We start from the raw sequence: 11,635 nt of genomic DNA on the forward strand, positions 1-11,635 counted from the left end.
GGCAGTATCTGTGCCACAGGCTACTGCTGGAGAAGCACTGCCTCCACCAACTGTCCTGTCCTCCCCTTGCCTTTCATGGTTGGACACCCCAACATCTTTGATAATGATACTTTTCATGTCAGTTTTTGTGACTGACTTGCCAATCATTTTCGTGAAAGCAGAAGCCTGTAGAAGACAAAATTAGGAGTTGCTGGAGGGATGTGGGAGCAGAAGGGGGGACAAATGGCATGCCGGGGGAACACAGGAGTGCTACAAGTGTTATTGCCCCAGGGACAGTGGTGGATGGACCTGGAAAGTGATCGATCAGGAAACTACCTAGCCCAGAGGGGCTCCTTGGGTTCACTGTGACCTAGGCATAAAAGAGAGTTGCTGAATGGTTCCAATAAGGAAAGAGCGATTATGTAAATGTATTAGCACAGAAATAAATGTATAAATACTGCAGAAGATTGGGAAACATGAAAAAATCCTGAGGAACTGCTTGTAAACAGCTCTCTTAGGTCCAGGTTAAAGACTGCTAACAAAGAAACTCCTTTGGCACGTTTTTTTGCCTTTGTTGATAAGTATTTGTGAATCTCTCCTTTCTAAGATTGGCACGAATCGAATGACGGAGCAATCGCTGCTTAGGCATGTATTTTGGAAGTGTGATGGACCAGATGCCTCCCACTGACACTTCCTGCTGCTGCTGATCCTGATGTCTTCTGTGTCAATGCTGTGTCTGAATACTAACCCTTTTCTTCTGTCACATCTGTCTCCTTGCAGGCATATATGCTGAAGTCATTTGAAATGAATGGTCTGCCCAAGGCGGTGCCTTTAAGTTTGCCTTATCAAGACTTCAGAAAAGATGTGTCAGACTACTGGGAAAAGCCTAAGGTATCCCAGAGGATAAAGAAAGTTGATTTCTCAAATGTTGTCTTGACTGCCCCTTGCAAACCTCTGGAACCTTATCTGGAAATGAATGGGAAAGAGGACGAGGAAGAAGTTGAGGAAGAAGAGGAGGAGGAGGACGACGAGGAGGAGGAGGAGGAGGAGGAGGCAGAGGAGGAAGGGGATGAGATTGACATGCACAGTGATTCCAGCAGCGACCTGAGTCAAAAAAGCACAGAGCGCAGCCAGGAGTGCGCACCATCCACACTCCTGGCTGATGACCAGAAAGGATCCAAGGGTCGAGCGTCCACTGCTGATGGGGACCTGGAGCTGGAGGAAGGCTCAAAAACACTCGTGCTGTTTTCACCAGGTGATCTGAAAAAGTCTCCGGTCACCGCAGACTTAGCTCCAGAAGTCGACCTGGGCACTCTTGCTGCACTGACACCGCAGAGCGAGCGGCCACAGCCTATGGGTAGCCAGCTGGATGTGTCTGAGCCAGGGACCCTGTCCTCAATCCTTAAATCTGAACCAAAGCCTCCCATGGCAGTGGCTACAGCTTCCTCCCCCTTTACCAAAGTTGAGCGCACATTTGTTCACATTGCTGAAAAGACCCACTTAAATGTCATGTCTTCCAGTGGCCAGCTGATGAGGCATGAGGAATACTGCCCGCCGGGCCAGTTTGAGGAGGTCATTATCGAGGAAGAGCTGGAGGACAACCTGGTGCTGGTAGAGAATGGAAGCATACATTCAGGGCTAGAAGGAGCAGAGACGGAGAGCTGTGCACTTTCGGCTAATCACATTGAAACCACCTCAGAGACAGTGGGGGAGCAGCTGGCACTTCCTAATGGTATGGCGAAGCCTTCCGACACCAAGCCAGAGCTCTCTGACAAAGTGGTGCTCTCACTGGAGTTGGGAGAGCCTGGCAAGATGGTTACAAAGGAGCCTGAGCTTGAGAAGTTGGCATCAGTGGCAGAGCACCTTAAGCGAGCAGAGACCCTCCTTGACACACCGCAGCAGGGCCCCAGGAGACCTCTGGCCTCCAGGTACAGAAGTCGGATCCCCATTTTGTTCTCTGAGGAGGACACCGGCTCAGACCTTTCAACTTCACTCTCGGCCAAAGAGAGGCTTTATAAGAGGGCAAAGCAACCTGACTTGGCTCGCCTAGTGATGGAGAAGAGGCAAAACCGCCTCCTTCAGCTGGCTTCGGGGGCTTCCTCCTCAGCATCCTCCAGCGATGAGAGGCGGCGAGCCTCAGAAACCCTGTCGGCCACTGGTTCTGAGGAGGACACGCACGACTCTGATGACTCCATCCCAAGGAAGGCAGGGAAGGAGAGGGCTGCCCTTCTTGGGAAACACGAGAGACCCACAAGCACAAAAAGCAGAATTCCTCGGCCCATCACCCCGGTGAAAACACCTCTAGAGGTGGCAAAGATCGAGAGCCCGGTGGCCGGTGCGATGTCAGCACTGTGTGGCTCCCCGCAGGACGCGGCTGTCGCGTACAGGTAAGACCAAACAGTGAGTGGGCAGTGCAGAAGGTTGGCCCTGGTAAGGAGGCACAGCCAGGGCTTTGCTCACCCCCAATTGCTTTCCCCTCGGCTTGTCTCGAATGCATGGCCCATCCCTGTTCCCTGCAGTCATTTCAGCCCCCCCAGTGTGTGAGATTCCCACCTCTCTGTCTTCTTTGCCTCAGTCTGGCCAAAGGGTCAAGCCTCTCTTCACCTGCCCTGGCTTTGAGGCCACCTTCCCTTCCACAAGTTCTTTCATTTGGCCTGATCCTGCTAGTAGCAGACCCCTGCGGTGCTGAGCTCCCAGTTTTGCAGCCTGCCAGGCACAGCCGCGACTGCAGGGAGGCCTGGCCTGGCTGTGGCCATCAGAGCAGCATGGGCTGCCAGGCTGCCGGTTGCGGTTGCCTCAGAAGATGCCCAGCACAGGAAGAGCTGGAGAGAAGGAAGTGCACACGCGTGGGCTTTGGCAGTGACCTGAAACAGCCTGGGCCACCTCCACATGGTCTGACTTCCCTACATATCCCTGCGCCCTAAGTTTTTTGGAGGTACCTGGCTCCCTATCAAATAAGCACAGAGATGTAAGTGAAGGCAGACCGTCTGAATTTGCCAGTTTTTGGCTTTTCTGCCTGGCCTTGGGGCTGGAGGTCCAGCCCAGGAGCAGAGCTGCTACTGTGGCTCTGCCCCAGGTCCAGAAAATTCTGCTTTAGAGGTGTGGGGTGAAAGGAGGGGATCCCTGTAGGTTGGCTTATCTTCCAGCACAGTTGCCATCAGAGGCCAGAGGGTGCAATCCAGCTCATGCTCACATTCCCAGACTGTATCTCCTGCCTTGAAAGAGGTTGCTGCATCCATGCTGCATGTTAAGAAGAGTCCCAGATATGTGGTTAAGAAGAGCCCCAGATATGTGGTATCGGCCAAAAGGTGTTGTCCCAGGGGGTGCTGGAGGATCAGGGCAGGCATTAGTTAACAGCACTGAGAGTTAAGGATGGAGTTCACACCAGTGCCCTATCTTGTTCACAGCACAGCTCCTGTCCTCCTGGTGCTGGAGACCCTTTGTAATTGCCCAGCCACGTTCATGCCAAACCTGCCAGGAGCCTGCAGCCCCTTGCAGAAATTCCCCTTCATCCTCCCTCTTCTCTTCCCCTGCAGGCTTCAGGCACAGAGACCAGCTGGAAGCCTCCCTAATGAGTGCCGAACAGCGCAAATACAAAGTCGGCTTCCTCCTTCATCGAGCTCCACTTCTCTTCCTCCACGGAGCAGCTCACAGAGGTCCAGCTGTGCATCCCCTCGGAGCCCTGTCCTTCCTTCAAGAAACCCCAGTGCTTCCCCCAGAAGCCAGCTGCCGCCCCGGAGGGAAAGCCCTTCTCCCTGCCGACAGCATAAACCAGGGACTGCTCCTCAGCGAGTTCCTCCTTCCCCCCGACCTCAGCCCCCAGCTCAGGCCCAGGGGCCGACAGGAGAGCCCCTGCCCTCTCCTGGTGTGGCCAAAAAACGACAAAGGGGAAAAACCCAGACTCAGAGTCCAGCAACCAAAGGAAAGCAGGTGTCCCTGGAAAGTAAGGCAGCTGCCAGATAATGATCTTCTGCCAGCCCAACGGACTGGGTAACTTCTGCATATAGTATACACTCGAGATGCTGCAGCACAGCCTTCCACGCTGGACCCACGAGTGTATAGCAGTAGCTGTACTTCAATGCTTCACTCACTCTCACCCCACACCATCGCAATCAGCTCCCACGGGCCTGAGAGCCTCTGAGCCACGGAGCCTTCTGCAAGGGAGACATCCAGCCCGCAGCTCACGCTTGCTAACGCACAGCACCAAGCAGTGACCCAGGCAGCCTGCCTAGTGCCTGATCCTGCCCCCTCCCCCGGCATTCCCCTCTCTCTGTCAGCAATACCGGTCGCCAACACCCACCCTGGCTTTGGAAGGAGGAGCGGAGGTGAGGAGAGCCAGGGCTGCTGGAGGGGAAGGCTCCTGTCCTGCAGGCAGCTCCCTCCTCTCTCCTTGGTGGGAAATGCCAGCCTTGGCCGCCACCATCCACCTATGTGTTGGCTCGCCTCCTGCCCCCCTGCTAGCAAGGGACTGTCACCAGCTGAGCCGAGAGGGATGGATGCACCCTTCTGTGCTGAGATCAGAGCAGGCGTGGGGTGGAGGGGACTCTTCTCTCCTGTCCGGAGATGCCTTTGCAGGTGGGACCAGGAGTCAGGCAGGTCTTGCTGGGTGCTTCTACCTGCTCCAGCATGTCCCACAGAGGAGGCCACCTGGTGTGGGTGCTCAGTGACACTGCTGCTCTTCCAGCAGATGCCTGTGTGGTGGGTATTTAGATGGAAGTAGGAATGTATTGGCAGCTTTCTGGGAAATCAAGAGTGCTTGCTAATTGGCGCAGGAGGGAGCACACTGAAGCTGCTTCTGTCTCAAATACCAAACCGTGATCTGTGGAGACCACATCTCCCAACATAGGCAGTGGGGTTCCTCTCAACCTGCGTGTGGTTGGTGCCACAGACCCGTAGCCCACCCAACACAGCTCCATCCTGAAGATGTGAATAGTCACTGGATGCCTTTAGCTTGGGTGCCTCTTGCACCTGAATTCCTTGTGCTTTATTGTCACGCTCTTGGTGTTTATGAATTTTGGCACTGTGGTAGAAAGTTCCCCTACATGGCAGGGTGAGAAAATATTATCCTGTAGTATACTCAAAAGCTGCTGCTTTGCGAGGAGAGGTTTGCTGGTGCGCTGTGGGCACCTTGTGCATTTCAATCCGAGGGTAGGTGGGTTGGCTTGCGGAGGTTCGGAGGTTGGGTTTGTGTTTCTCAGGTCTCACTACTTCCACACATTGCGTGAGAACCAACCATGTGAACGTAAAAGCAAGGGCTATGCTCTTCAAGTAATATTATCAGAGCAGAAGCTTAGTGCTCAGCTAGAACTAAATCAATCAACTTTTTAGCTCCCAGACTAATTAGGAAGGCTTGAAAGTGAAAGCCAGGAGGACTGATGCCTGTCTGAGCCTGGCAAGATCTTGAGGTAGTCCACAAGATTTTCCCCACACCTCACGGGGGAAAACACTCCAGACCCAAATACTCTGGGTTTCACACCACTGTCATGCCTAAAAGAGGCTTTGCATGAGGCAGAACAAAAATACGGCTGCTCTGTACACCCCCTCTGGCAGCTGCAACGAGCTGCAAATATTGTACTGTTTGCAGACAAAAAAAGCTTGATAGAGGAATCTGGACAGTAGTAACCTTGATTCATTTGAACATCGATACAGTCACACTGAGTGCCATCAGGTCTGAGGAATCCTGAAGGTGTTTCACTCATACTCTTCTGGAAAGGAGCCTGAGAGCTGTGACAGGGTGCCTGGGAGAACAGGGTACTGCTTGGACAACTGAACAGGGAAATGTCCAGAAACACACGACGGGAATTACCTCTTTATACAACAGTCTCAAGTGTTGCCAATGCTAAGAATTTACTTCATCTAGCTCAAAGTGTTTGCTGTTTTCCATCGATGCTGATCACCCCAGTAGAGTAAGAAGCATAGCTTCTAGCCTAAACCCATGCCCTCATCTTTGCAGAGAAGCACTGGAAACTCCAAGGTCAGGTTGTGATTTGATGGATGGAGCTGATGCTGCCACCAAAAAATAAATGTCCCTCCAACTTCCAGCTGCTTCGTTGCACTGTCCCACCCCCTTACACTGGGGCAGCTGTTTGGGGAAGTGGCTGGAAGTGCTGATCCAGTGTGGCACTGAGCACTCTGGTTTGGTTTTCAGCTGGTTCGTTCATCAGGTTTGGTCACAACAGAAATGGGGCAAGGAGAGGACAGAGGGTGTGACCACTTCTGGTGGCACTAGAACTTCAGGTAATTTTGAAGTGTGGGTCAAACTACAACCTAAATATGCCCTGCATGTTTAGAAACTAGAAAACAGAATAAACACAAACACAGATTCTTTCCAGAAATATAAACCGTAATGGCACTCCTGTTCATTTGTTGGGGGACTATTCATTTGAGATGGTAAGGCTTTGTCGTGATGAGGTCTTTACCAGGTGCTCCATCCAGGTCTTAGGTGCATGTGCCAAAAAATGACACTGAAAGAGCCTGGAAAGAGGGCTGCAGGACTACTGACAGGGTTAGCAAACCTGCCTTATCATGAGAGGCCAACAAAGCACAACCAATGTATTTGTTCAAGGGGGAGTTTAAAGGAGACTTTTCCATGGCCCAGCTATACCCATGTCAGGAGGGAAGCTCCAGGGCAGAGATCTTCCATGTGGCACATGAAAGCAGGGAAGATGGTGTAGCCAAGAATGGTGAATGAAGAAATCAGGCAGGCTTTTAGTTGTGAAACGACTGTCCAGTAAAAACTTTCACAGGAATGTGGGGACTTTTTTCTGATCAGAAGATTTTCTGAGAAGCCTAGTCATCTTCTAAGAGGTCTTCCTACCATGACCTATCCACAAGTAGCAGGCAGGATGGTGGTGACACCAAAGTATCGTCTCTCTTTTCGGTGCAATAGATTCCTGGTTCTGGCAGACACATGCCAAAGCCGTCAGGTGTTGGAGAGCCACCAGGTTTCAGAAAGCCACTGAAAGATTTCCAGCATGGAAAATAACAGCCATTTGCCAGGGCTGGTCTGAGGGTGCAGCTGGGTCCAGGGAGGTCTGGGACTGGCACCAGTTGTATCTCCTTGGCGCTGTGCTGCCAGGCTCCCTGCCCCAGCACAGCCCTGCTTCCCTGCTGTCCCTGGCTGCTCCCCCAGTTATTCCGGGTGGGAGTGGGCTGTGCCATCGGGAGCGCTGGCAGCGAGACCGGCTGACTGCTGGCTGCCCAGGGAGCCCGCTCAGCACCTGCCCTGCACTGGCACCGAGAAGTTTCTAAGGGTCGTTCCTGCAAGGCCTGACTGTCCCCATGTATCCCGCAGGTTTGGGTCTCTGGACCTGCTCCCCTTCCCAGTGGCCAGTGATGCTGTGATCTTGGCTAGGTGTCACGTTGCCTCCTTCATGGAGCTTCTTTACAGGAGCTTCAGTGCTGGGCTTTCCCAGTTGCATGGCTATCGTGAGCTTGCTAATGGGTGGTCCCCAGAGCTGTGTTTTGCTGGCAGAGCCAGTCACAGGGCACTGCCATGCCAGGGCCTGCTGACAAGCCCCTGTCGGCAGGCTGCATGCTGCAGGTGATGTTTTGATCCCTCTCTCAGGTGTCAGAGGGCTCAGAAAAGCCCCTGCCATATGGGTGCTGCTCTGGATCTCCTCCCTGGCTCTGATTTTCGAGGTTATGCCCTTCAGTTGCTCAATGGTGAGCATGACCCCAGGGTACCCCACTGCTGCGGTGCTCAGCACACCCCGGTTACAGTTCCCGTTCCTCTTACGTGTCCCTCTGGAGGGGCTTTCTGGCAGGCAGGCGGACCAGCAGTGATGCTCCCTGCTAGTGTTACTGTGAAAACAGCCCCGCAGAAGGCTCATCAGCTCCTCTGGGTCCTCTCTCCTTCCTCTGCCCTGCAGGGAGGTTGGAAGGGCACCTGCCATGGTTGGAATAAACATGGGAGATCTTGTTTGGGGTCGGGAGGGGATGAGGCCCTGTGACATTGGGGAGAAGATAGGTGGCTAAGGGATGCCAGACGATCCAGTCTGGCATCGCAGGACATGGTAGGCTGTCACATCCGAGGAGGTGGGGAGGGGCAAGACCCTGCTGTTCTCTGCCACAAACCATAGTGTGCAAGCTCTGTCAAGCCTCAAGGACAACACAGGGCTGCTCAGACATTGCTGGTGTTGTGTGGCTGCATCTGTGCTTCACCACAAAGAATAGAAGATCAAAGAGATCAAGCTGAAACAGGGCAGAGGAAATGGCTAGGAAGAATAAAAACTGTTTGGGGTGAGGAGAGGAGAAGCAGACCTCCCAGAACTTTCCCACATTTAGGTATTTCTGGGAACAGGCTGACACTATGTAGTTCCCTGCCAGTGTCCTTGCTGCAGAGTCTGTCCTGGCCAGCTGCAGGTGGTTGTGCCCTCGTGTGTTTCAAGGGGCCTCCTGCTGCCACCATGCCTGCATCGCTGCGTGCATGTGCATGGGAGGTAGGAAAGGGTAGGTCTTGTTCAGGGGAGCATTGTGGGGTCCTGTTTGTGTCGGGACCAGAAGTGTCTTTGGGACTGCCTAGTATCTTGAGATAAAGCAAACACTCTGCTGAGAGTCTTCACTTTGCTGGGGTCTGCGAAGGTCCCACCTCCTTCTTATCAGCCAGCTGAGAAGACAGCACACTGGCTAGTAAAAATGAGTCAGTGGCTGCTGTCTGGCCAGGAGATGCTTGTGAAGGAAGAGGGATACAGGGGAGAGTGCCAAGTGACAAATATGAAAGACAGATCTCAGCACTAAGCCAGTGTGACGACAGATTATATGAGCAGAGGGAGCAAAAGGACTGATGGCACCGGTCAGACTAATGCCACGGAGGGGCATGGACACATGGATGGAGCTGCTTAACTGCTTTGCCGGGTTGGCAGGACAAACACTTCTGCTTGTCTAGGTGCAAAAGGTGTTTCAGTAGCAGACATCCCTGAGTCAGTTGTGCTTGGAATCTGTGAGAGGCAGGAGACTTTGCTTGCCCTTTCTAAGTAAAGAATATTATAAAATATATATATATTATTATAACAATATAATACAAGTAGTGCCCATTATATATAGTGGCTAAAGGTTGAAAAGGATCCTGCTACCTTCAAAGACGTGCCCCGATACTGTGTGACTTCTCATGTGTGCGGGACTGACTGCTGTGCGCAGTGAGTGTGGATGGAGGAGCAGGGTACCACGCATGCAAGCTGTGGGGCTCCACTCTCCTAAGCATGAAACGGGGGCAAAACACCCCAGCTTGGCTAGCTGGCAGCTGTCATGCTTGCCATCAGAGTTGTAATGACCGCCACGTGTCTGTGTGGCATGGGTCAGGGCCTGGGGAGTCCCTGCTCACGTGTCTGCCCTTGCCTACCACAAGCATGGTTTGTTCGCTAGTGAAATGCTTCAAAGCAAAGCAAGTTGTGTTGAGGCAAGAAAATCTTTGATGTTTCTCCTTTCCAACAGAGAGATATTTTCTCAGCGTAGATCCTCTATAAGAAGATGGCTAAGTACCTATTGATAGCCTGACCAGCTCCGGTAGCAGCTCGACGGTCCCTTAGCGCACTTCTTCCTTCTCTGTATAGTTTACTGACCCATGGCATGATCCTACCAGTATCCCATGTGCACAGACACCAACAGCCACCTAAGGCCTTGCCCCACACATCAATCAACTGCAGTTAAATTCATCTTGTGAACACAGTAGCAGTCCCATTGTAGACATGAGTTCGATATCGAATGAGTTTCTTCTGGCTTAGCTGAAACGTGCCCGTGCTGGAGCAGTGCACGGCTGGCTTCACAAAGCACACGGGCACCGCCTGGGAGGTTGCAACCACTTTTGATTCCATCTGCCAGCCAGCTGGGCACGAGGGAGAGAGCTTGGGCTCCATTCAGGCCCCTTCCTCCCACAGTGTGTGCCTGTGCCACCGATGCTGGGCAGGAGCCCGTAGGCTCATGGTGTGCTGGCTCCTGAGGTCCTCTGCAGAACCCTGAAGGGTTGTTTTCCTCTTCCTCAGCCCATCACTGTGCTCTGAGGGGCTGGGACCATCCAGACAGTGACAGCAGAGCCAGCTGACATTGAGACAGGTTGACAGCATCTCCCTGAGCCTTGGGATTGGCCTCCTTGTGAGGCTGGTGGCAGGCTGTGGTGAGCTGTGACCCTGAATACAGCCAGAATCCCATGGAATAACAGCAGTTCATACACCGTAACTCTCCTGTCCCCTTGTTCCTAATTTACCTCCTCTAGGGAATCTTGTCTTTGAAGCCACTGTATACTCCCTGCAGTCCCTCTCTGGCCGGGGAACTGAAGCCCCCCTGGATTCCTGCAAAGCTTTGAGGCAGATTTTGCCCCCCACCCATGCAGCAAGCCCTGCGCTGCACGGGCTGGTGCTCCGGGTTATAAGGAGGATCGTCATCCCACAGTTTCTGGAGCTGCAAACATCGGAAAGCAGGTTTAAAGTATGTGTAGATGCCCCCTGGGCTAAAAGGAGCTACTGCAGTGAACCTAGAGGTGGGGTCCTGGTAGGGACCAAGGTGAGAACTCCTCCTGCCCTCAGCTCCGAAGCCAGAGGGGGCTGCAGGGGTGAGGTCTCCGCATTGGTGGGGGTGCTGCTGGGCTGGTATCGGCGTGGGGCTGGTATTGGCGTGGGGCTGCTCCGCCTCTGGCTCACCTCCTGCCTCCTCTGCCCCGAGCACACGGGGGCTGGCATGGGGTCGCTGGAGGAGGCAGGGGCTGGCACGTACCCAGTGCTTGGGGGAGTGCTGCAGAACATGGGGGGCTAGGCAGGGGGTCCAGGACAAACTGTGTGTATGAACACCAGTGTCGGTGACACTGCTGTGCTCTGGGACCTGGGCTGCTTCTTCTGCGGACAGGAATTGGAGCTGAAAATGCAGATGATTTTGTATATCTCCTTTTAACACGACAGCATGTAACTGTACACTCAGACACTGTACCTGGCACACCAAGGCAGTGTCCCTTTGCCTCTGGCACAGTCTGATGAAGTCTTTTGGCCTGGAGACGGGACTTCTGCTCCTTGGTACTGCCTGGCTGGAAATGCAACTGGGTCCCAAGGCTAAATCTCTCTACATATCTTCTTTGCGTCCTTTAGGAAAGCAGCTGGAGAATGTTTACACACTGCAACAGAATGTACAATTCCAACCAAGGAACCACAGTCTGGTTCAACTGCATGGCAAATTTCTTGGCCATAAAATCTGGCATGCATCACAGAGGCCCTGTCTGTGTACAGATCCACCTGGCAATTTGTCGTAACTTCAGATCACATCTTAAAAAAAAAAAAAATAAATGATGATGCCATTTCTTGTTCATATCAGACACAGTTGTTATTAGATTTGTTATTAAAAGGGGATTCTTGATCATGCCATTAAAAGCCTGTCTACCTTTTCATTGCTGTCTTCTCCCTTTTATTGGTGTTGCCACATGTGAAGCAGAAATACTACCTGAATTGCTGGCAAGGAACCTTGGCTATGGCTGCGCTTGGGTTCCATCCCAGCTGTGTGGCAGCTGTGGCCCCCGTGCCTTCCCTGCAACCTCCTGCAGAGCTGTGGCCCAACTTGCCGTAAAATCTCCCCACAGGGTACATTATTTTTTCCTGCATCATGACAACTCAGTTGGCTGCAACCACCCGCAAAACGCATGCTGGGAAGGACCAGGAGCATTCCCTTGTTTTAATAT

The 11,635-nt window shown here is 52.9% G+C and overlaps 1 protein-coding gene across 8 annotated transcripts in view; it reads left to right on the forward strand.

Annotated features, from left to right (window-relative positions):
• Window positions 1-11,347, forward strand: part of TTBK1 (tau tubulin kinase 1) — a 122,961-nt gene extending 111,614 nt beyond the window's left edge. For all 8 annotated transcript variants that reach the window (XM_055725466.1, XM_055725469.1, XM_055725470.1 and 5 more), the window contains 2 exons: window positions 760-2,366; window positions 3,516-11,347. In XM_055725466.1, the coding sequence (XP_055581441.1) occupies window positions 760-2,366; window positions 3,516-3,942 (2,034 nt within the window). In that variant the 3' untranslated portion in view covers window positions 3,943-11,347. The remainder of the gene's footprint in view (window positions 1-759; window positions 2,367-3,515) is intronic.
• The last annotated feature ends 288 nt before the right edge of the window (window positions 11,348-11,635 follow it).

Source organism: Falco cherrug, chromosome 13, assembly GCF_023634085.1.
Source record: "Falco cherrug isolate bFalChe1 chromosome 13, bFalChe1.pri, whole genome shotgun sequence".
In the NCBI taxonomy this organism is placed as follows: Eukaryota; Metazoa; Chordata; class Aves; order Falconiformes; family Falconidae; genus Falco; species Falco cherrug.